The 23,564-nt window shown below is 55.9% G+C and overlaps 10 protein-coding genes across 10 annotated transcripts; 3 read left to right on the top strand and 7 right to left on the bottom strand.

The window, feature by feature from the left end:
• Positions 1–166: 166 nt before the first annotated feature.
• CCM_09132 (Protein kinase-like domain) lies at positions 167–2,293 on the bottom strand (the record flags this gene model as incomplete). The annotated part of the gene is made up of 3 exons (XM_006674266.1): positions 167–174; positions 227–2,095; positions 2,146–2,293. 3 exons carry the CDS (start codon positions 2,291–2,293, stop codon positions 167–169), a joined length of 2,025 nt encoding a protein of 674 aa, XP_006674329.1.
• Positions 2,294–2,734: 441 nt separating this feature from the next.
• Positions 2,735–3,301, top strand: CCM_09131 (uncharacterized protein; the record flags this gene model as incomplete). The annotated part of the gene is made up of 1 exon (XM_006674265.1): positions 2,735–3,301. One exon carries the CDS (start codon positions 2,735–2,737, stop codon positions 3,299–3,301), a length of 567 nt encoding a protein of 188 aa, XP_006674328.1.
• A 163-nt stretch (positions 3,302–3,464) lies between these two features.
• On the bottom strand, positions 3,465–4,707 carry CCM_09130 (37S ribosomal protein Rsm24, putative; the record flags this gene model as incomplete). Its single annotated transcript, XM_006674264.1, has 2 exons — positions 3,465–4,081; positions 4,152–4,707. The coding sequence occupies 2 exons, from the start codon at positions 4,705–4,707 to the stop codon at positions 3,465–3,467; spliced, it is 1,173 nt and encodes a 390-aa protein (XP_006674327.1).
• Positions 4,708–4,991: 284 nt separating this feature from the next.
• Positions 4,992–5,690, top strand: CCM_09129 (glycosyltransferase family 28, putative; the record flags this gene model as incomplete). The annotated part of the gene is made up of 1 exon (XM_006674263.1): positions 4,992–5,690. The coding sequence occupies one exon, from the start codon at positions 4,992–4,994 to the stop codon at positions 5,688–5,690; it is 699 nt and encodes a 232-aa protein (XP_006674326.1).
• Positions 5,691–8,361: 2,671 nt separating this feature from the next.
• CCM_09128 (chitinase) lies at positions 8,362–9,546 on the bottom strand (the record flags this gene model as incomplete). The annotated part of the gene is made up of 1 exon (XM_006674262.1): positions 8,362–9,546. One exon carries the CDS (start codon positions 9,544–9,546, stop codon positions 8,362–8,364), a length of 1,185 nt encoding a protein of 394 aa, XP_006674325.1.
• A 564-nt stretch (positions 9,547–10,110) lies between these two features.
• Positions 10,111–11,111, bottom strand: CCM_09127 (chitinase 1 precursor, putative; the record flags this gene model as incomplete). The annotated part of the gene is made up of 2 exons (XM_006674261.1): positions 10,111–10,559; positions 10,607–11,111. The coding sequence occupies 2 exons, from the start codon at positions 11,109–11,111 to the stop codon at positions 10,111–10,113; spliced, it is 954 nt and encodes a 317-aa protein (XP_006674324.1).
• Positions 11,112–12,439: 1,328 nt separating this feature from the next.
• CCM_09126 (TPR repeat protein) lies at positions 12,440–13,245 on the top strand (the record flags this gene model as incomplete). Its single annotated transcript, XM_006674260.1, has 2 exons — positions 12,440–12,701; positions 12,752–13,245. The coding sequence occupies 2 exons, from the start codon at positions 12,440–12,442 to the stop codon at positions 13,243–13,245; spliced, it is 756 nt and encodes a 251-aa protein (XP_006674323.1).
• Positions 13,246–13,851: 606 nt separating this feature from the next.
• On the bottom strand, positions 13,852–15,481 carry CCM_09125 (Mis12-Mtw1 protein, putative; the record flags this gene model as incomplete). Its single annotated transcript, XM_006674259.1, has 3 exons — positions 13,852–14,245; positions 14,367–14,535; positions 14,602–15,481. The coding sequence occupies 3 exons, from the start codon at positions 15,479–15,481 to the stop codon at positions 13,852–13,854; spliced, it is 1,443 nt and encodes a 480-aa protein (XP_006674322.1).
• A 1,080-nt stretch (positions 15,482–16,561) lies between these two features.
• On the bottom strand, positions 16,562–18,378 carry CCM_09124 (bZIP transcription factor (AtfA), putative; the record flags this gene model as incomplete). The annotated part of the gene is made up of 3 exons (XM_006674258.1): positions 16,562–16,883; positions 16,935–18,039; positions 18,294–18,378. The coding sequence occupies 3 exons, from the start codon at positions 18,376–18,378 to the stop codon at positions 16,562–16,564; spliced, it is 1,512 nt and encodes a 503-aa protein (XP_006674321.1).
• A 2,429-nt stretch (positions 18,379–20,807) lies between these two features.
• On the bottom strand, positions 20,808–22,577 carry CCM_09123 (zinc knuckle transcription factor (CnjB), putative; the record flags this gene model as incomplete). Its single annotated transcript, XM_006674257.1, has 7 exons — positions 20,808–21,031; positions 21,084–21,257; positions 21,315–22,040; positions 22,087–22,211; positions 22,264–22,320; positions 22,370–22,411; positions 22,462–22,577. 7 exons carry the CDS (start codon positions 22,575–22,577, stop codon positions 20,808–20,810), a joined length of 1,464 nt encoding a protein of 487 aa, XP_006674320.1.
• Between the last annotated feature and the right edge of the window lie 987 nt (positions 22,578–23,564).

The following is a 23,564-nucleotide window of genomic DNA, read 5'->3' as shown; positions in this document are numbered from 1 at the left end:
GATTAAAAAGATTAAAAAGATTAAAAAGATTATTACTATAATATATTTAGGTCGTTCTGGCCTGCGAGTAGAGCTGCCTTTAATGTAGAATATAGCTCTAAGTTGTCTTTCTTCCATAGCTGGTTGTTCGGGAATATTATCCTGCGAAGCTTATTTACCAAGGCGGCTAATGGCCTATAATATAACGAGAAGTGCTCCGCCGTCATCCGTAGGAAGAACTCCTCACAAGCCACGGTGCCAAGTTTCGACCGAGCCAGGACATCGTCCTTCTCGTAGTTCCAACTTTCGAACTCGGACGGGCCTCTGTCCTTGCCAGGGCCGTCGTAGTGAATACAGATCCAGAAGAGCACCCAGAAAAACGATTCCAGATCGTGCATAAAGGAATGCTCGTCGCCCAAAAGAGCCCCAATAGCCATAAATGCGCGTGTGCCGGCTCTGACTTTTGCTCCGGAAGCTGCTAGCCGCGGCAATTTGATTGCGAGATCAAGATCTATTATAAAGGCATGCCTTTCATCGTCGCTAATGAGAAGATTGTTTATAGATATGTCCCGATGGAGAATTCCTTCGTTCAAAAGCGATTCGTACCCTTCTAGGCACTGTTCAAAGGCCATGAGCAACGTCTTCCGAGAGCTTGCTTCATATATAGGCTTGCCGCAATCATGAAGAATAAGCCTTCGGTGAACCCGGTTCTGCCCAGGTCCGAGGAGACTGGATTCGGTTGGCGATGCCGAGTAAGTGCGTCTAAGAGGAGAGCTCACATTGGCAAACAAGTTAAGCCCATGCCGGACGTTCGTTGAGACGTCATCGACTGTGCCATCCACGAACACGGTTGTATGGTGGTAATATCGTGCCACATTAACCACGCCTTTTTCTGTCACGTAGCGAAGCATCTCGCCTTCATCAGCACGCTCTGGGTACTGCCATGCGTCTTTTACAACGAGCGGAGTCGCTGGATCGAGATCGGAATAGGCTTTCCAACAAGTGGTAGCTCGGCCAGCAAGACAGCGTGCTCGCCTTATAACTTTTTGAATGAAAATGCGTTCCTTTTTGCCATTTCGCTCAATGTCAATATATCGCTGGGTGCCCTCCTTTATGATCGTCGGGTCATGTCCAAGGTCCTTGTCACTCATCTGTATAAAGCCTAAGATGGTCGCAACGAATTGTCGGCCGTCTTCGTTAATATTGAATCGCTCTGAAGAAATACCGCCCAGCCGGTCAAACACCCAAATTCTCATTAGTGGTCCGCATAGCGTAAATGCAAGTACAAAGCGGCGCGTGTCTTGGGAAGCCAACACCTCTCTCGCGTACCGGCCTATGTCCAGCCAGGCCTTTGCCGTAGTGTCTGCTGAAGGGTTGCTTTTCAACTCTCCCGCTATTTGTATTTGAGACCAATGACACCTGGCGTTTTCGTCAGCCTTAGGGTCGCTTATAAATCCGATATCTAGCTTGCGTTCGCTAGTAGAGCCCTGAATAGGCCTTTTGGGCACAGCCAAGGGTCTGCGAATGGCTGGCGGAAGATCCAAATCGTCAGCCTTTGCTGCCAACTTTTGAATAATCTCTTTTAACCAAGCGAGTACATCGTCCTGATTTGCATTCTCTGGCCATCCATTCCAGCCTTCCAGGAAGAGCGGGGTATCCCCGCTCGTGCACCTCTGAAAGACAATGTCGGCAGCTTGAGACAGACCTTTAACGCCTCCGAAAAAAGCGTCGTGGAAACCAGGCAAACCGACATGCAACGGCCCAAGCTCCCGCTTAAGGACTCGGTCAATGTCCTTTCGATATTCAGACGAGTTTGCAAAGCCGCCTGTGCTGTTCTTCCATGGTGTCTGTTGAAGAGACGATGTTATTGTTCGAGGGGGTGTAGATTCAAGGGCGGCGGCAGTTACAAGATCCCATATCTGTGAATCCAGAGAGTTGTGATCAAGTGCTGCCTCGAGAAGCGGTTTCGTACGATCGAAGTCGAAATGGTCGCATGATATTACGAAAAGGAGGTGCAGAATGTCTTTGCGAATATATCCACGTCCGGATGGCAAACGGCGTGACGCGGGAAGGGGCAGGAGGGCTGAAGAGAGCGCAAGTATAGCACTTTGAATGTCTATTTCGACGATTAGTATTGCCGGTCGGCAATTGTAAAGTAGCACGAACCTTCACAGCTCAGGTTAGCCGCAGCCGCGCCAGACGTAGACTGAAGGCTCGCGAGGAGCCCACGATGTGTGGAGCGAAATGCGTCAAGACCATTTGCAATAGGATAATCACGGATGACTTCGGCTCTTGTCTGGTTCGAGCTGGTCATAGTTATGGATGATGGCAATGTATTCCTGTGGCTAGAGGCTGATTCTCACGCGGAACCTATTGATGCCCCCGTGGCATCTTGTAGTACCCGCTCTCCAGCCAGGACAGGCACGTGAACAACCAAGGCACCGAAATGCACACGTAAACACTTGGAAAACGAAAGTCGATTCTATTAATAAATTCTGATTACGGATGTTTGCCCCAATGTCTCGCATGCTGTGGGGATGCGCAGCCTGTGTTGGTAGCACTGCTGTGACTCATCCGCATTGGCACTCAAAAGTTTGATGCATAGGGAATAATACCGAGTCTATCAATTTGTCCAGGTCTACTGTAGACAACAATCTGCAACCACAGTACCCTCGTCATTTACCAGTGATAGAAAACCCAAGGACGTGCTCGGCCTGCCAACACATCCTAAGCGCTCGCCCCCAAACCCGCGCCCATGTCCTCCGCCCAACCCACCATCGTTGATCCAGAGACCCGTCGCGGCCGGCAATACGGCACGTCCACCGACGGCACGCCCTGGACACGCCGAGTGCACCCCACCACCGGCGCGCCACTCACGCCCTGGACCCCCGTGGAGCCGGTGCTGCCCCCCTCGTCCTCCCCGCTCGTGCTGTCCCTCATCACCGAGAACCAGTCGGACAGCGAAGTGCGGCACTGGTCGCTCTTCTGCCACCGGCCGCCGGGCAGCCCGCGCGGGCGCGCGTGGCAAGTCACGGGCGACGCCGAGTTCATGGTGTGCAACCACGAGCACGACGCCGACAAGCTCGGCGGCGACGCGTTTGCGTCGTGCCAGGTGCTCAACGACGACCTGAGCGCCGCGCAGCTGGCGCGCGTCGAGCACGTCGTCGCCGCGGAGCCGCCGCCCCGCGCGCCGAACCGCAGCGCCGTCACGGAGAACTGCCAGGGCTGGGTCGTGCGTGTGCTGAAGCGCCTGGCGGCCGAGGGCATCGTTCAGCAGCACCGCGTTGCCGAGCTGGAGAAGCGCCTGGATCCGGTCAACTGAGGACAGAGAAGCGATGACGGATATTGTACATTTTTTTAATTGCTAAAGTAGGGGCTTGCACGGCCCCTCTATGATACAAGTGCTGAATAAAAAAAATGCCCGACCTGGCCTCACCATGTGTCCACGACACGAAAGCGTACACGGGCCTCGCTGCCAATTCTGCTCATCTCCTGGCGCGGGCAGGGCCGCGACCGACCGGCACAGGCACCGCCTCCGCCTCCGCCGTCGCGACCACCTTTTTCTGCTCCTCGGCCAGCCTCTGCATGAGGTAGCCGTCGATGGTGCGCTGGCCGTCGACCAGCAAGCCCTTGTCGGCGCGGCGCGCCTCGGCGACGGCGGTGTGCGCGCGCTGCGCCGCCAGCTCTATTTGCCGGCGCGGCGTCATGCGCCACGCGGGCGGGAACTTGGGCTTCTTGAGCGTCTTGCGCGCCTTGTGCGCGCGGTAGTAGTGGCGCGTGTCGAGCGCGACGTCGGCAAAGGTGTCGCGCGGGTCCTTGGCCGCGGTGATGAGCGCCTGCACGAGCTGCTCCAGAGACCGCTTGTTCTGCGCCTGGTGCTCGTACCGGCCGCAGCTCATCTGGACCACGTCGGTCGCGGGGTTGAGGCGCGCGCCCGCCAGCTTGCGCAGCTTGTCCGTCTGCACGTCCGTCAGGCCCAGGTCCGGCGGCGTGAACTGCACCACGACCTTGCTCTCCGCCGGGTGCGCCTCGCCCATGTACGTCGTGTATCTCCACCGCAGGACCTGGTCCGTCTTGGGCAGTTCAAACGGTTTCGCAAGTTCTAAATCCTTCCCGTCAGCTCCATTCAATCTCCAGGTGGCAAAGGGGGGTGGCAAAGGGGTGCAGCGTACTCGACAGGAGCGGCATCTCCCACACGGCCAGTCTCGTATAGTGGCGCATCTCCCGCACTTCATCCAGCTTATTGTGCGCCATGGACATCATGTCGTCCTCGTTGAACTCGTCGTGCTCCCCGGTAAACGTGTCCGGGTCGTCCTCGTCGTACCAAAACGCCCGGCGGTCCGGCCGGCCGCCCGAGTCGTCCCGCACCAGCTCGTCCGTCAGCAGCTTGTCCTGTGTCGAGAAGCCCGGCGTGTAGCGCAGCTTGTCGTTGAGGTACGCCTCGATGGTGTTGTGGCCGTTGAGCTTGGCAAGCCGGTCGAGCTGCTGTAGGCCCTCGGGGGTGGCGCGGTCCGTAAACGCCTTGTTGAGCGCCTTGAGCTCGACGGGTGCGCTATATCCGCCCTCGTCGCCGTCAAAGGCGCGCTCGGCGGCGCGCGGCGAACTCGTGCTGAATGCGGCAGCGGCCCTCGTGCGGTTAATGCTCGTCATGTGGTGATGGGCCAATTGCGGTACCGCCCGGCGGCAGGCGACGGCGCATATGCGCGCGACGCGGGGGGCGGAGGCCATGTTGATAGTGTCCACTGCGCGAATGACAATTCCGAGATTGTGTCGTGGTGCGCGTTGCGGAAGAAAAGAGACTTCCCTCATCGAAGCTTCAAAATTTCGGCGGAGAAGTTCTGGCTGCAAGCCCCTGGTAGAGAAGGGCTGCCGAAGTTCAGCCTTTCCCATAGTGTGGGTAAACACCGGCTAACAGCTTCACTCGGACCAAGTGCCCACAGCTGTTAAGTTGAAGCTCACTCACTTACACCTCTCACTTACCAACTGCAACGCATTTCAAAGGAATCAATAAAATGACTGCGGCAAAGGCCGCTGAGAGATGCTGCCTAGTCACTGTCGGTGCGACCGTCGGCTTCCGAAAACTGACAGCCGCCGTTCTCGAGCCCGACTTTTGGCGCCATCTGGCCGGCCACGGCTTCACGGAGCTGCGTGTCCAGTGCGGGCCGGACGAAGCATGGGCAGCCGCGCAAGTCGAGCGCCGTCGGGACGAGATTCCCGAATCCTTGGCAGTGCAAGTCTTTGCGTCGCGAAACAATCTGTTGATGGAGGAGATGACGCTATGCAAAGCGTCGGGCACTGCGCGCTCAAAGGGCCTCATTATCGGGCACGCTGGCACGGGCACGATCCTGGACGCGTGGAGGCTCGACGTGCCCATGATTGTTGTTGCCAACACGGAGCTCCTGGACAATCACCAGAGCGAAATGGCGCAGCACCTGGCCGCCGAGGGCTACGCAACCCAGGCCACGGCAGAGTACGTCCATCTCCCTGTTACCGTGCTAAAACAAAAATACAATCCTGCTAACGCGTCCAACGCCGCCAGTCTTGCTGATCTCCAAGCGGCCGTCGATAAGTCCAAGCTGCTCGTGGAAGAGAACAAGAGCCGGAACCCGCCTCATGCCGTCTCGTCCGAGCGCAAGCCGGCGATGCGGCTGTGGGACATTGTCCCGGCCGAGGTGCAACAGGAGCAGAACCAACAGATGTGCACCGACTAGGAGGGCCAGGCACATTTTCTGAGGACGCATCTCCAAATATGACACGGCGCAAACACATGCTTCAACTTTTGATACCCCGACACGACTATGATTTCTACTTGATTTTGCTTCTAAACTAGCTCCTATTTTGAATTGCATGGCTTTATAATATTCATTGCCGTACAATTCACGGCAAGTTTTGCACGTCCCAAATCTTGACAGTCGCGTCATTGCCCGCGCTCGCCAGCTTGCCGCCCTCGATCCACGCCACGCCGCTGACGCCATCCTTGTGCGCATTGGCGGCCTTGATGCGCTTTCCCTGGTTCTTCTTCTCCAGACACCAGACAAACACGTTGGTGTCCAGGCTGCCGCTGGCCGCGTACGCGCCGGTGTCGTCCCAGGTGATGCAGGTGACGCGGGCCGTGTGCGCCGACCAGCGGTCGGCGACAACGTCCCAGCTGCCCACCTTGTATACGTAAATCTTGCCGACGCTGTTGCCCGCGGCCAGGTGCGTGCCGTCGTGCGAAAAGGCGAGAGAGGATATGGTGCCGGTCGAGTTGGCGAGACTCTGGGCTTCCTGCAGGGCGCCGTTGGAATCGGCCTTGTACACCTTGACAGAGTTTTGATCGGCGCCGACAGCGACGAAGCCTGCGGTGGCTGCGATGGCGCCAGGTGTGTAGGTAGTAGAGGTCTCCTTGGCCAGTTCGCCGTCTTTATAAGCAGCGATGCCCGATGTTGTGGCAACATACACGATGCCGTCCGCTGTCGCCACTCCCTTGGGCTGGGCCGGCAGGGTGACGCTTTCGCCGAGGAACGTCTTGGCGGCCTCGTCCACCGTCCTCAGCGTATCGTCCCAGCCAGCGCTGTATGCCTTGCCTGAAGCACCAGCGAGCTGGGCCACCTGGTTCGTGTGGGACTGGCCGTCGACGACAGACGCGGTGCCGGTCTTGACGTCCCAGTGGCAGACCCTCCCGTCAAAGCTACCACTCCACAACGCCGCACCCTTGTTGTCCGACGTGCGAATCAGGGTAGTGATGCCCTTGTCATGGCCCTGAATCACTCTCACGGGCTCATCCTTGCCCTCTTGTAGATATGTAAGCTCGCCTCGCAGGTTCAGGCTAATAATAAGGCCGTCACTGCGGCCATGAGGAATGACAACACCAACTTGCTGATCGCTGACACTGACACCATTGCCAAACTTCCAGCTCTGTGTGACCTTGCCCGACTCAACGTCCCAGACCTTGACGCTCTGATCCGCACTCGCCGTAGCAATCTTCTTGCCGTCCTGCGACCACGACACGGCAAAGATGGAACCAGTATGTTCGCCCTCGCCAATCTGCTTGCTCGGCTCGCCCGTCTTGCCATCGTACAGCTGTATGCGCTTATCCGCGCCGACGGTGACCAGCGCGCTCCCGTCCGGGGCGTACGCGGCGCCAAAGACGAAGCCCTTGTGCTGGGTGCTCTTGTCGTTGAACTTGTACGGCGCGCCGTGGTAAAAGACCATGTTGCCGTCGTCGCCGACGGTGGCGGCGCGGAACGGTCGCTGGGCCTTCATCGCGACCGCGTTGACGGCCTTGTTGTGGCCAATGACCTCGCCGACCGAGTTGCCGCTGTCGGCCGTGATGCAGCGGCCAAACTGCTCGCGGCCGTCGCCGACGGCGATGAGGCGCTGCGACTCGCCGTCCCACGCAATGTCGTGGAGGCGGCCGGAGATGATGCTGTACTCCTTGCCAGCGTGGCCAATGTTTTCGGGCTCCCAGACGCGCAGCGTGCCCGCGGCGTCGCCGCTGGCGATTTTGAAACCGTTGGGGGCGAAGCGCGCTACGGTCGTCGCGGCCGTGTGGCCCGTGTATTCCTTGCAGTCGTCGGGCGAGTCGATGGATCGGACAAATATGGATTTGCCAGACTAGAAGTAGCGTCAGTAGGGATTCGGCGGACAGTATCTGCCGCAGACGGCTCTGAAGCAGGTCCCGGGAACTGACCGCGTAAGCTATGCGCTGTCCCTTGCTGTCCGTGGACAGCGGCGTAGGCTGGCCACGGGTGGTGGCTGGAGCCGCAGCCAGAATCTTGCTAATGGTAATCGAGGGGGTAGCCATCTTTCAGCGTCTTTGTCATGGGCAAGGTGCAGGCGGTTGGTTATGTTGAGGGGTTCGTGTTTGGGCAGCGTGGGGATGAGCTTGGAGGGGCAACGACCAAGAGGGGCAACGGATGACGTCTCGGTGCTACAGTCGGTGTAAGTGAAGCCAATAAAAAAACCAGAAAGATAGCGAAACTACCAGAACGAAAATTTTGTATTAGGAAAGTATTCAATGAAATTTACGTTCAATGAAAAGGTCATGCCTGTATGGTACTAATTAAGACGATTGTTACGCTGCTGCCTACAGGCGCCGCAATCGTTCGGGTCAGAGCCGTTGGTGTAAGCGGTGAGTCAAGTTTCCGGCCATGAGGCAAAGGCGCTATTTCCAGAAACCAACCAGAAATATCAGCGTCGACTTTTCTGACTTTTCTCACGGGAGAAACACGCTCGTTGCCGCGATTGGACAACCTGAAACTGTAAAATGCTGACATTCCCCAACCAGAGCTCTAGTAGAGTCCAGAGCAGGTATAGATCAAAGTACGTTTCCTGTATCCCGAAAATGAACGTGTATCTGTACCAATACCTTGGGCTAGCTCTGGGTATATTATCAGGCGCTCAGCTACCCCGAAGGACGTTCAGTAGAGTATTAGACGGAGCGTCCATGTTGAGCGACCAAACCATGGCGCCAGCCAGACCCCTGGACGCCGCATAGTCGACCTTGACCTGGAGACTCTGCGGATCGTCGTACGAGATGAAAACCCTGGTCTCCGGATTAAACACCCACGGCGTCTGCGACGTATTATCCCACTGGCGGACCCACGGCTCTTTGGCCTTCGTCGGGCTGCTGAGCACGCCTTGCTTCATCATGTGCTTCCACTGCCAGATGCCCGAGTTTGCGGTCGTGCCCGCGCACGCATCGTGCCACGGGGCATCCTCGCTGTCCCCGAGCGGCACTGTTTTCGCCTGCGGCTGGTACTGGTTGGTGGGATCCAGCATCATGTCGGCGAGCGCCGTCGTCGAGCGGCCGTAAAAGGCGTATCCGGCATTGAGCTTGTTGGCGGGCCACCCGGCCCTCACCCAGGCGTCAATGGCCGACACAAACGACACCTGCAGCCCCTTTCCGCGCTCGCACCTCAGCGGCGCCAGCGGCCCGGTCGTGCGGTTCCAGCCGCCGTTGACGTCAAACTGCATGAGGCTGCCAAAGTCGGCCACGGCGGCGAACGCGGCGACGTCGGCGAGCGGCCGCCCGTCCGGGCCGTCAAACGGCTCCACGCGCAGCGCGAGCGTGAGCAGCTTGCGGCCCGGGCCAAACGCCACCTCCATCTGCTGCCGCAGCGCCCGCAGGAAGGCGAGGTAGTTGCGCGCGTCCGCCTCGGCGTCGAACGCGTTGCAGCTGTTGCCCAGACGGCCCGGGTACTCCCAGTCGAGGTCCACGCCGTCCAGGTCGTATCTCTGCATGTAGCGGACAATGTTGCGGATCAGGCTGGCGCTGGCGGCCGCGTCCTTGAGGATCGGCGAAAAGTGCTTGGAGCCCGTCCAGCCGCCAACGGACAGCATGGCCTTGACGCCCTTGCTGTGGAGGCTCGAGACGACTTGCAGCAGGAACCAGTCGCCTTCAAAGAAAAGGCCGCCGTCGCGGGCGGGAATGGCAAAGGCAAAGTTGATGTGCGTGTACAGTCTCAGGTCCATCGCGTCGGCGTGGTGCTTCTTCCACGACGGGTAGTAGCCGATGACATTTTTCCCCACGACGCCGGTGGTGGTGAAGGCCAGCAAGGCAGAAAGGTAGGAAGTGATGCGCATGTTGAAAGCAATTTCTGGCTGCTGGATTGTTGGAGAGATGTGGTTCTGCGTGGCTACATGGCCCTATTATATGCTCCGAACCCTGAGTTTAAGTCTCGTTGCCATTGCCATGCCGTCAAAGCAGCGTTGCTCTGCCAACATAGGTTAACTTCTGAATTGGACAGTTTCTTAGACGTCATAGAATTTCTGTCTAATAATAGAATATTCGTAATATTTTAAACCGAAGACCAGAACATTAGGCTGGCCCGCAATGGGGGGCTTCTTGGCCGGCTTCAATGTAGTACGAGTCTGGACGACAAATGCCCCGTCGGCGACACTAGCATCGTGCAATAGAATATTTCATCCACCATAATGTACCAAGGGCCGCAATATCTATTATGTACACATTACTCTCGGAGAAGTCTCGTCTGTCTTGCGCATCTATGTGTGAGGGCTGCCACTAAGCCATCTAGTTGCAGCTTCGGCGCCAGTAGTAAGATGGTACATCAAAAATACTCGTATTCACAGCCTACTTTTCGTAAAACTTTCATATGTACAATTCCTTTGACTTCTTGACCATCCGCTTTACAGAGAGCCTCGGATTTGTGTCTGGTAGTTGCCGTTATTGACCGCCAACTGAGCTTCCCAGAGCATGGCACCGCCATAGTTGGGCAAATTCATAGCTTTCACCCCCTCAATCGCCGAATTGAACGTGCTAGCATCCACGAACCCTTGGTCTCCGTCTGCGCCACTGGCCAAGGCGCCGATGAAGAGCGTGGCGTTGCCGATGCCTCGACTCCAGGTCCGCACGGCGTCGTTGAAGCCCGACTGGGCAATGTTGCAGTCTCCGTTGTTGTAAAACTGCACCCACACGTAGTCGAGCAGCTGCACCACATCAAGAGGCTCCGACGCATCTGGAAAGGGGCATTGCGGCGCTGCCGTGAGAAAGTACTGCTTGCTGGCGTCGGCGTTCATGAGGCTGCGGAACTTTTTCGTCATGGCGACGTAGCCCGTGGGGTTTGCAGACTCGTTGTCTACAACATATCAGAGACCAGTAAGACAGAGTTCGTTATCTACTTACCCAAATCCACGCCGTCCAGCTTCACGCTTCCAAAGGGGCGAAGCGCCGCATTATTGGTGCCGCCGAGGAACAGGTCCCAGACCGTCTGCGCAATATGCTCGCCCTGCGCGTCATCCTTGAGCGTCACGTCTGCGTACTCTTGCGCGCCACCCATGCTGAGTATGACGCGCTTTCCGCTCCGCTGGCACTTTCGGAGAGCCGGCACCAGCTCGGCGCCGTCCTGCAGGGACGTCGCGCCTGCCGCCTGCTGGGCGGGCGACGGGCCGCCGAGCGTGCTGATGCTGAGCTGGGGATACCCGCCGTCTCTGAAAAAGTAGCTCAGAAAGGCGAGGTTAACAATGTCGTACGAGGGGTCGCTGCAGACATTGTCCAGGGTGGTGCTGGAGTCTTCGGCGCCCCAGTACACGGTCAGCTTTCCGCGGGCGGCGCGGGGTGGGATCTGCGTGGGAACGGCCGCGGCAAAGGTGCTCAAAACGATCACCGCGAGTAGGATGCGACGAAACATTGTGAGTGAAGATGCTATATAAAGGAGTGAGGGGGTAAAATGGGCAATATGTACAAGACGAGGTGAAATATGCGCGAGGGCGAATCAAGTATATACAAGGAGACTGCCACTTCAAGTCACCAAGTCGGAGAGAGATGGTGTGGTTTTCATACCAAATGACAAGAAAATTGCGACTTATATCGTCGTCATCCCAAAGCCGAGGATCCTCGCGAGGCATGTCCCAGATGGCACCGTGCCGTTACATGAGCATGAGCAAGACATCAATATACATTCCGCTACGCAATCGTTGGCATGAACGTTACATAGTGATATACACCGACAGCTTCCTACACACCACGGCGAGAAACGGGGGCGGCTTTGCTTCCGACAAGAATGCGACGGATCGCCGTTGCCCAACTAGGCAGGTAGCGATCGTGGCTGTCAGACTCGGGTCTGAGATGCCGTACTTGGTGGTGGGGGACAGAAAGACAACGACAGACAGGCGTAATGGGTATATTACAGCCAATTTCGGGGTTGGATTTACCACCCTTCTTCTAGATGGGTGGTTGTATCTGGTAAGAACATGCACTGGCTGCAACCCTGCAGGATGGCATGCATGGGAGACCAGTCAGCATTTGGCGCAGTGATTGGAAGAGGAACTGTAGAGCGCCAAAGAGATGCCACTTTCAATTTCATCCGGTGTTTAAGACGTGCGTTTTGTAAGTGCTCGCTGCCCGTGGACTGTCGCAGGCGGAGACGTAGGATATCAGGGTCCTCCCGCTACGCTACCCTGTGGTTCTAAATGCAATGCAGCACTTGCTGCGTCGCCGTTTGGTCGGTCTATTCTCTACTAGGTATCAAGTCAGAGAGTTATCAGCATTATGAATTAATAACAATAATTATGTAAATAATGATGTAGGTGTTCTTTTCATGACGTTCGTGATCTAGCTGTGTAGATGTGCGGATGCTCGTGCTGTCCACCTACCCTACACGCAGGTCGACCGTACTGAGGTACGAATTAGTTGACTTTCAATCAGAAAAATTGGTGTTTTATTTCCCCTTTGTCTCATTTTCTGATGACAGTACGTGTGAGTCGATAAAACGGAGAATAGCAGATTGGAAAACCTGACATGCATCGGCCACTACACGCTATAATAAATCATCTTGATTAGTGTCCCAATTAACACCTCTTTCATCTCCATCTCATCATCCAATTTGCACGGCACGGGGCAAAGCGGGTCGCCGCCACCCATCGGTCCTCGGCTTCTTGCCTCTCGATCCCCAACCCAACCGACCCTCTCTCCCCATCCGCTTCTTTTCCATCACCACCCATCAACCACACACACACAATGAATCCCCTCGCCATTCTCCGTCCCGCCGCGCGCCACGCCGTGCGCACACAGCCGCCGCGCCGGGCGCTCTCCCTCCCCGCCGCGCGCTGCATGGCCGTGCCGTCCGACGCCTACGGCAGCGCGCGCATGCCGCGACTGCGCGCCGACCCGGAGCCGACCGGCGAGCTGGCCGTCGGGGAGCTGCACGGGGCCACGTTCCGCGTCGAGCCTCTGCGGCGCGTCGGCGAGACGGACGCGACGAAGCGGGCGCGGCTGCTGTGTACGTTCCTTTCCGGAGGAAAAAAAACGGTACTGACCAGAAAAAAACAGACCAGTCTCGCAAACGCGGCATCCTCGAATCTGACCTCGTCCTGTCCACGTTTGCCGCTCAGCACCTGCCCACCATGACGTCGGCGCAGCTGACCGAGTACGACCTGTTCCTCGACGAAAACGACTGGGACATTTACTACTGGGCGACGCAGCACGAGCCGTCGTCGTCGACGAACCCGTCCGTTGCCAGCTCGCCCGCGTCCGCCGGCGCGGCCACGCCAGCAGAAGTCGATGCCGCCAGGGCCTCTGCCGAGGAACCGGGCGCTGCTGACGCCCAGGAGAGCGGCGTCGTGATGAAGCGCGCGCCCGGAACCGGCGAGTGGGCGCAGACGGTCGGCACCTTCAAGCCCGCGTACCGCCCCGTGCCGCAGCGCTGGGCCGACAGCGAGGTGCTCGCGCTGCTGCGCGCGCATGTCCGGGATAAGAGCGTGGATGGCGGCGACGGCAAGGGTATGGCGTTCATGCCGGCGCTGAAGGAGTCGGACTTTGCGTGAGCCGGGAGGGGCCTGCTCGTCCGTGAAAGAAATGACGGATGAGGTAACGGTCTTGTATAATACACTTAGATGGAACACGGTTTAATACTTGAACTTTGTCAAGATGATGGGTTTACTCCTGTCGAGGAGATTCTGGTGACTTGGCATGTATATACACGAAACATGTATCCCAATAACAGTTGAACTTTGTCAAGCCATCAACAGTTTTCACGCCAGCATCACACCCTCAAGATCCCATAGCTTGTCGTGGACAATACACGCAGCGTCCACCACCGCTCTCTTCTTTCATTTCATAAACCTGTTTGTCCTAATTCTCCCGTCCACATGATTTCATGTCCGTCCATAAACGCCCAAAATGCACAGACGCGGTGGTCATGCTTTGCCCCCCCCTCCCAAATAACAAAAAAAAAGAAAAAGAAAACACCTAGCCTGTATATATGCTCCTTGCAGCAAGAAAGCGCCCCGATAAAAAAAAATCTGCAAGTCTTTTTCAACAAAAAAATAACGCTGAATCCCGCCATGTCCCGCAAGTTGTTCTTGTCCCAGCGGAGGTATATAACAAAAAGAAGACGAAAAAAGAAACACGCCCCCGGCCCCCACGAAGCGCTATACGTCGGGACCGCCACCTCGTTCGGGCAATAAACGGCCTAGGCTCCGGAGGACCTCCATCAGCGGCATCTCCTTTGTGCCCGCGGCGGTCCTCTCCCTGTCCTCCCTGCGCTTCAAGCGCGCGGCGGCGGCGCGCAGCACCGCGTCGGCCTGCCGCCCGGCCACGCGCACGCGCTGCGCCAGCTTGTGCACGCCGTCGGCGAGCTGGTCCGCCTCCCACTCGAGCGTCGCCTGCACGGCCTGCAGGCGGGTCAGGGCCTGCGCGCGTGCCTGCGCCGCGGGCGCTAGCTCCGCGGCGAGGTACCGGTGAATACGCCCCTCGTCGGCGTCGAGCAGGTCGATGGCGGGGAGCGCAGGGGAGGAGGACGGCGAGGGGGGGGGATAGTTGGGGCTGTTCCGGGGGTGGTTTTTGTATTGATAACCACGCATTCTTTTCTTCTTGTAGTCTGCGTGTCTAGTGTTAGTCTTTGATTCCATGCGCGTTTCGGTGGCGGAGGCGGGGGGAAGGCTACCTTTGTATTCGCGCTTCCAAGGAAGCCCTCTTCTTGTCGAGCTCTATATTTCGTGGATTCGGCCGCAGCACCCTTGCCGCCGGCGCCACACTCTCATCCCTTGCCAGCCAATTCGTAAATTCCGGCCTCGTCGAAAACTCTTTGAGTAACTCGTCCAGAATCGCACGCGCTATTCTCTCCAGTTAGCCAAGCCTGCCCTCCTACTAAAAACCACATCTCCTGCAAAAAAACATACCTCCTAGTGAAGGATCCGTGCTAGGCACGCCCTGCTTTGGTTTCGCCGGCAGCGCTCTCTCGCCACACCACGTCAACAGCTGCTTCATCCGTAGCGGTTCTGGCAGCCCCTCGGACGCGATGTGCTTGTAAAAGTCCTGCGCGTCCAGGTCGCGGTGCGGCAGCGCCGTCTGCCCGCTCTCAATCAGCGTGCTCGCGCGGCGGCCGCGCGTCCCCAGCGAGCTGCGCCTGTGATTCTTGCTGCCATTGCTGCCGTTGCTACCGCTCGACAACGACCGCGGTGAGGCGCCGGCACCGCCATCGCCCTCGGCGGCCTTTTTGCGCATCGCCTTGTTGCGGTCTATCACGGGCGTGTCGCTCGTGGGCAGCGCAATCGTCGTCGTGCCGCGCGGTGGTGATGGTAGGCTGTCTCTAGAGGGCTCTGCATCTTTGTTGGCGTTGCCGTCGCGTCGGCTCGGCTTACGGTCGTCGGCGGCGGTGGTGGCGCGGGCGGCTTTGGCTTCCCTCCTTCTGCGGTCCGCATCGCGCGAGGGCGACGGCGCGGCCATCGGCTTCTTATGCGTCGTTGTCGTTGTCGTCGTCGTGCCGCTCTCCGTAGCCACGGGCTTGTTCCGCGGCGACCGTCTCACGGGCGGCGCGGCCGCTGCCGCCGCCACCTCGTCCGTCCTTTGCTTCTTCGCCTTGCGCGTAAACACAAAGCCGTCGTCATCTTCCAAATCCTCTGCGGCTGCTGCGTCCTCCCTAGTTAGCATCACCGTCGTCGTGGCCACGCGTCGCGCTGGAGACTGCTCACCAGCTAGACGCTTGCCTGTCCGGCGGTCGGGTTGTTTGCTCATGCTCAGGTCAAGCGGCAATGTTCGAATAGCCACAAGCGTCGTCATGGATAAAACGTCTGTTCAAAATGTGGTTGTTTTATTTATCGCAGCGGCATGGGGACGCGGGTAGGCGTCGGCCGCCCTCTGTACGCGGTTTGCGAATTCGTTGTGAGCGTTTTCCGGGCCGTGGTCGCGTTTCGGCCCGGCGCGTATCGATGGGAGGAAAAAGTCGCAGGTCGGCCCACCCTTGAGAGCCGCGTAAGCTCGAGCAAAGGCCCTGCGATTGAGTCGTGTCGAATGGACGTGTGCAAAGGGAGATTCGTGCGTTTTTATGAATTTTCGTCTGGGGGGCCGATGAGTCGCGAAAACGGTTACACTTCAAAAAGGTGGTGGTGGCAAGCGGCGTCCTTGTTTACCTTTGGAGGTGAGCGACAATTCCCACTCGGTGCGCTAGTCCGTTTCGGGAAACGCCCCTCCACCAACCTCAATGGGCTTGGACAGGCATTTAATAAGTCAATAACTACTATCATGTAGGCGGTCAAGGGCTGTAATATATGTAGAACAGTTCATCGCATTAAAATGCGCATGAATGAGATCGTTTCTATGTTATGTAGCATATGGTCTAGCTACTACTCGTATACATCCTGCAGAGTCTTACAGCTAACCCGAAGGCGCAACGTATAGAAATCCCCAACGCCGAGGCCAGAACCACCCGGCCGACTCCTTTTGATGCGGCCTCATCCGGGCCGTCAAAACATCCGATAAATAATGTACGTACGTACAAGGGAAATTGCGACAATATTCTCATCGCCAGGAACAGATAAAAAACATCAACTCAGCGCGTCAGTAGCAACGTGGCTCGTATAGCCCGCCGTTGACTGACCGCGTACCAAACCACGACGAAGAGTATACGCAAACGATACGTCTCTTCAACCTAAAAAAAAGTGATACAGAAAAAGTGTAACTGCAAAGCAGAAAAAGAACAAAGAGGCATCAGCAATCATAACTGGGCCTGCTCCTGATGCGACCCCGCGCTTTGCCAACGAGACAAGACCTGCCAGTCATCCATGAAAAGGGATATTGCAACATGACTGATAGCATCGAAATGCAGCTTTGCGCAAGGGTCATAGAGGAGCAGTATATCAACTAGGAGAATCGGCGCGGGACGCCTTGGCCAGCCATGACCTGCTGCTGGTTAGACATGGGCCCAGACATGACGTAAGGGTTCATCTGCGGATTCGGAAAAGGTTCCATAACCGGCTGCATATAGGCTCCCTGAATGCCCTGCTGCTGGGTAACGGGGCAGTCCTTGTGAGCGAGCAATAGAGTCTTGAGGTTGACCACTTCCTCGCGGAGCTGAGTGATTTGAGATGTCAACGCATCATTCTCGCTGCTAAACATCTCAACCTTGGACTGAAGATTGGCTAGCCATTGCTTCTTGCGTTGCCGACATTTCAAAGCAGCAACCCTATATCAGTTAGAAGTCTGCGCTTGTGCTATATAGCAGGGACAAACGTACCGATTGCGTTCCAAAAAGTTCTTCCGCTTTTCCTCGTCAGTCATCTTGGGTTTGGAAGGGTCGTTATCATCCTCGTCTTCAGAGACATCGGATGGTTCACTAGGCGGAGGAGGAAAGGCGGCCCCCTTGTTTTTCTTGGCCGGTGGCGCCTTGGCAGGAGGCTCATCGGCCTTTCTGCGATTGTTGGCTGGTGTCTTCTTGCCTCTACCGCGGGCAGGTTTCGCGTCGTCATTTTCCTCGGAGCCGTTGGTGGCCTCACTGGCACCACGGACGTGCTGAACTGTGTTGGCATTGGCCTTTGGTACGGCTGCTAAGGCAGGATGTGCGTGGTGCGCAGAAGGGCTCAGCCCTTCCCTGCCGCGGGCAAGCAGATAGAGACCATTTGCAGCGTCGTTGTCATGGCCATTAAACGGACCCGAAGAGGGCTTGGCCTCATCCTTGACTATTGTGCCGTTGGACATGTCTTGGGGTTGTGTGGTGGCTGGCTGCTGCGCCGCGGCTTGCGACTGCGCTTGCACGGCCTGTTGTTGATTATGTGACTGATTATGTTGTTCGCGCTTGGCAGCGGCACTCAAAGCCGTGCGATGAAAGTCGAGCGTACTGGGGGTGGCGCCGCCGCTGGCGAGCTGAGCAAAGAGAGCTTGGGAGTTAGGACTTGGCGCGGGGAACATGGAACCACTGCCGCCAGGGGTCAAGCCAGACCGCAACGAGGACTCGTTGGGAGTGGGAAAGCCGCCGCGAAGGTGACCTTCCGTGAAGTAATCGGTAGCCGGGCCGGACAGCATGGCAGGACTAAGGGGACCGGTGCGCAGAGAACCTGGGCCCCAGTTGAAAGGTGTCGTACCAGTGCCGGGCAGAAGAGAAGAGGGCGAGGTCAAGGCCGCGACAGAGGGCAACTTGGTGCCTCCGGGCGTCTCGGGACCACCTCCTCCAAAGGACTGCTCAAAGGGATTGGGCTCCAGGCTGAGGGAGCCGCCAGGCTGGGGCGCAAAGTAGTCTGGAGTGTTGTTTCCTTGTTGGCCGGGTCGGGGAGGGGGGGCGAGAGGTTTCGCGATTGAAGCATTGGACGCAGCGTCGGGTTTGGATGTCGGGTCGGACTTTGCGTCTATGGGGGACGAGGGGGGTCAGTACATGTGATTATGTGATTATTGTTGAGGACGGTTGCGATGCTGTTTTGGCGTTGCGGCGCGGGGGGGCAACGAGGGGCATGCAATGACGTCGTAGACAAGCGCGATTGCATGTGCGATGCGACTCGAGATACAAACGGTTGCGATGCAACAGATATGGACGCGCAGGGGGGGTGAAGAGTGTAACACGAGGAACTAAAGAAGGGAAGGAAAGAATAATGACGGCACTGACCTGGACGACGTGGCGGCGAGGGGTTCTTAGAGCGCACAGGTGACTTGGCGTCAACCCTCGAGGCTACTGGTGCGGACGTCCCCATGTTGATAAATGATGACGATGATGTTGTATAATGTGGGCTTAGGAAGCACTGGTGTGTGTGGGGAACGGAACACTTGGAAGACCAAGATGCGCAAGAAATGTCGCGGAAATAGAGGACGAGGTTGGATTGATGAGGTCAGAGGAGACTGGGAAAGGTAGCGGAACAGGGTGTGAAAAGGACCCAAAGTAGCTCCTGCGCACTTGTCGCAGAAATGCAGCGCGAAAAAGTGTTAGTCGAGCGCTAAAATATGTAGTTGATTTGCTGGCGGAATTCTTCTTTTGTTTTAAATCCAGGTGGCGTAGTTTGTGGTGGTTTTTTTCCGTCTCTTGGTGTACACTCGTCGGTGACAGGCGAGCAAGAGAAAAAATCGTCACAGGAGAAAAGACGGTCGGCAGCAGCAAAGCGCGCGCGCGTCGAGCAAGGAAATAAATGAAGAAAAAAGATCCAAACGACTAAATCAATACCAGGCACACATCCAAAGCGTGCAGAAGCATTCGCGATTTAGGGGGGCGCCGGTTCGCGGGCTTGAGGCTGGGTGCAGAAAAGGTTTGGAAGCGAACGAGAGTTTGGGTCTGGGTGGTCTGGGGGGTGAAGACGTCAGAGATGACGTTGTGAGGCAGGGCGGGAAGAGGAAGAGGAAGAAGGAAAAGGAAAAATTGTCGAGTGGGTCCTGTCTTGGGTTGGTCCCTGGCCGGGGTTGGGGGGCTTTTGATTTTTGGAATACCTTGCCTCTTGTCTCTTGACACGGTATACGGTACATAGATTCAAGCTGTCATGTGCTTGTGCGCATCGGTACATGCATAGTTACAGAAATACTTTCAGACCAAATCGCCGTCCAGTCACCAAATGTCCAAATGTCCAAGCAACGTGCTGCCTGTGCAGAGAGTACATACAGTCTCCATGTACTCCGTACCTACTCCATACTAATGGCGCGAATTGCCACTCTGGTCGCGTCGCCTTGGCTTACAAACCCAGTTCAACACTGTGTGGGGACCCCAACCCATCTCCAGATGCCTTCCCCGAGCAGTGGTACGGTTCAACTCACCCAAGATTTCCAATACATTGATTCAGTCGCTACTTCAACAGAAATTGCCAACCATCTTCTACGCCGCCAAATTTTCTACGGTTTTTTCCGCCTCTCTCGCGCCAACATCGCTGCCAGCGCTGACACAACTCGCCGCGAGCCGTTTGCTCCTAGGGCGCCACAAACCCAGTGCGAAGGCCGACATCACCCCCATCGTAACTAGAACGAAAAAGCCCACAAGGCTGCGCAACATGAAAATTCTACAACCAGATAAAAATCGCTGAGAAAATGGCAATGTTTATCTGGCAATACCTTGACATTTTCTGGCAATACCTTGACACTTTCCTCTGATTTCTCCCACCACAGCTCAAAACGCACCGACAGAGTCTAGTCTATCTTCTCTGCACAGTGCCCAAACACGCGGCCCACCCTCGTCACTGCCTGACCCCTGTAGGTAGGTACTTGGCTGACCCTCGTTTTCGGCTCCTTTTGGCTGGGCCGCCGCCTCGTCTTGTTGTGGTGCGAAAACACCAAAGGAATGATTCCCACCCAGGCGACGTTTGGACGATGCAGAGCCCTCGCATCTATTCCCATCACTGCCCCATTTCCGTCCACTTGGCTGTCTTCAACGTGCACTTGTGATACCGTTAACCCTTTGTGTGGTTTGTGTTTTTTTCAGAAGGAAAGAAGAAAAGCGCCGTAGCCCATGTTAATGATACCCCTACCGAGGTCATCAGATCCGGCACTGTACACCGCCCGTCTGTTCAAAGGTCTGTTTTTTTTGGCGCGCACTCGCTACGCAGCCCGCATCATATCCAAGTTCCTTGTAATCAACCCTGAACAGCATCCCATTCGTTGCTCATCAAGTTTTGATTCTAATAATTAGATCTGAGCCCTAATATCTACGGAACAAGCAAACAGGCTCACCAACTTGGCTTGCATATCCGCCCCCCAATTTTTTCCCGTCCTTGTGTCCAAATGCCTGGTGACGTCAGCATACGTCCCTCTTCCCACTAATAACCAAATTCCCCAGCGCCACGCCGACGATCTCTGGCCTCCTGCTTCTCGATAACAAACGAACAGGATTGTGTGCCTTCATGCCTGACGCCACAACCTGTAACTAAAGCTGAAGACGCGACTCCAACAGCTGCACGATACAGATTAAAATAAACGAAAGTTATGGAAATAGAAGCAAAAGTAAAAGCGAAATTAAGAAAAATACGCGCTCCCGATTTCTCTACCGCTCGTGGGCAAAACGCGTCGATACATGTCAATGGCGGTTGGCACCGTATAACAACAGCATCTAATTTTATTGTCCACTTTCACTCATCAATCTCGTCAACTATTCGATGCAGATTGTTCTTCAAGCAAAACCTTCTCCAGATTCCAGGCTGTACATAGCAATTTACCACCCGTCGCCGCCACCACTGCTGAAATTCTGCTGACCGTAGTCACCACCATTGCCACTGTCACCACCATTGTTCCAGCCGCCACCTGCCCCAGAATCACCACCGGCGTTTCCATCAAAACCGCCGCCAGTGTCATTGTCAGGCTGGTCTGCCGGAGGCTGCTTGCATCGAACTTTGGTGTGTCCAAACTCCTGGCAGTTGGAGCACTTGACTTTAGACCCTGTTCTATAGTTAGCGTCCAACCGGTTCAAGCGTCGCAACAATACACTTACAGTCTTTCGGCTCCGGGCAGTCACGGCTGAAGTGACCATTCTTCTCACAGTTGCGGCACACAACGTTGTCGAGATTCGGCGGCTGGTCGCAGTCGGCCGCAAAGTGGCCCTCTTGGCCGCAGTTTCTGCAGCCACGGGCGCCGCCCTTGGGGCAATCCTTTGCAAAGTGTCCGGCTAATTCAAGTCAGCCATGTATGCGGATATTGTCATGTTATTTGATTGTTGACTTACTCTCTTCGCATTTGCGGCAGGTGACGTTGTCAAGGTTCGGCTCCTCCTCGCAGTCGGTAGCCCTATGGCCAGATTTGCTATCACCAACATTAACATCGATAAAAAGATAAGGGGATCGAGGAGACATGTTGACATACCCGCAGTTTCTGCAAGCAAAGCGATCCTTACGAGGCTCAGGACAATCACGAACTCGATGACCTTCTCCGCTGCAGTTGTAGCAAGTTTGGACCTTTACTTCGCGCACAACTTTTTCCTGAGGGCACTGCTTTGCGATATGCCCAAGCTCATCGCAGTTGCTACACTTGGGCCTTCCACTGTCGACAACGTCGCCTGCATCGTCGAGGCGAGACAGGATCTCTTCAATGCTTTTTGGCCAACCCTCGATCTCTCGAGGTCTCTGAGGCTGGTCGGAGAATCTGTAAGAGATCGTGTACTTCTTACCCATGTTGCCTTGTAGGTCCATGTTTGTGAAGATTTCGATCAACGATTTCTCCGTCGAGATGAGCCACAGGTTGATCTTGTTATCAATGAGCGCCTCTTGGAGCTCCCGATAGGTGATTCTGCCATTCAGAGCCTTCACGTAGGCCTGGATACCTTCCTTTGCGTCCTCTGCATCTTGCTCGGCTGCCGCTCGTTTAATCATTTCCCATGCAGCCTCAGCGTCCATGTCGGCAACGCCGCTGCGATCAATCTTCCTTGGATTTGTGCAATCCTTGCTCATGTGCCCTGGGTTTATTAGCAGATGCATTTTGAACGGGGCTCAACGGCATACCTTCTTCGCCACAGTTGTTGCAGCTCATAGCGGGCTTCGTTGGGCATTCCTTAGCCATATGGCCCGGCTCCTTGCAGTAGTTGCAGGTCATCTGGGGGGCATTGGGACACTCGAATTTGCGGTGTCTGAAGCTTGGTCAAATGGAGGAAATGTACATCGTGTTCGAGATTGACTGACCCTTCTTCGCCACACGAGAAGCACTTATTGTCGCCGGGGCCGTCTTGATCATTGTACCTATCAATGTTAGCAAGATAACCGGACGATGTGCAAGATGCAAGCTTACCCTTGGTTTCCACCATTGTTTCCGCCATTGTCAAACGCATGACTGATGTTCAGTTAGTAAGGAACTACGTGAAGGGAGCGTGGGCAGCTTACCTGTCAGCAGCATAGTCATTTCCACTGAAGCCGCCGGCGGGCTGGCTGTTCCAGTTGCTGTTACTCCCGGTCCATTGACTCTCAACCTGAACTGGGCCGTTGTCCCAGTTCGACATTTTGACGGCGTTGCTTGATGGTGAGCCACTTCGGGTCAACAGAGGTAGGAAATTAGCGGCTCTATGTGAGATTGAAGGATAGGTTCTCCGCGATGAAGGTTGTGTGAGGGAGAAGGAATTAGAAAAAAATTGCAAAGGTGAGATTATCATGTTATCATCAAACGCAGCTGCCAGCTGCTGCCAGCTGCTGCCAGCTGGCAGAAGAGAGCTGCCGGGCCGGCTAGGTGCAAATTTGTTTACATTTCATTTGTAAGCTGCATGAGAGATGGTTTTTTAGCGGAGCGAATCATGCTGGGTAAGCGATAATACCAGATTTTTAAGGAGGAAACGTTGCTAGTCGAAACCAGATGGAATGGGCACGAGCCGCCAGTGCTTGCTTGAGCCATCGTCGTGCCAGCAGCCTCTGTGTACAGCATCCAACAACAGAGGACCAAGTCTGAAGAAAATCCTCAGCTCCCGATTGCGATTTAGTCAGACTTGACTGAGATTTCTGCGCCAATAGTCAGTCTCCTCGTAATGGGCCGGGGTAGGAAATCAATGGTGTCTTCTCGACATCTCACTTTTAGGGTGATACCATGTGTTTCATATTTATTTTTTAAATTCCTCAATTCATAGGTTTATTTCCGCTCCTCGGCTTTATTTCACGGTTTGGTATCCAGTGGTCAGAATGAAGCTCACGTCAGGGTTGAACGCATTCGAGGTGTCGAAGTCGTTGGTCCATCCACCATTGCTTGCAACATATTCAACCGATCGCTAACAACACCAGTAGCACGTAGGATAGCCCCAGGAACGGATCGAGTTACCCTGTCCGTTGAGATTTAGCTTGGCCGCAGAAGGTAGCATTTTCGTCAAAGATCTTTTGAGTTGTCATTCTGATCGAGCTTCAGACGGTGACAACGCTTGGGTAGCCGGTGGCCATGACACCTACATCAAACGACCTGTGGACGCCGTTGCTGTTGTCGCCGCCGAAAAAGCTATTGACTGCAT

Source organism: Cordyceps militaris, assembly GCF_000225605.1.
Source record: "Cordyceps militaris CM01 unplaced genomic scaffold CCM_S00008, whole genome shotgun sequence".
Taxonomy (NCBI): domain Eukaryota; kingdom Fungi; phylum Ascomycota; class Sordariomycetes; order Hypocreales; family Cordycipitaceae; genus Cordyceps; species Cordyceps militaris.
Note: the sequence above shows the minus strand (reverse complement) of the source record. Positions and strands in the feature narration are given on the sequence as shown.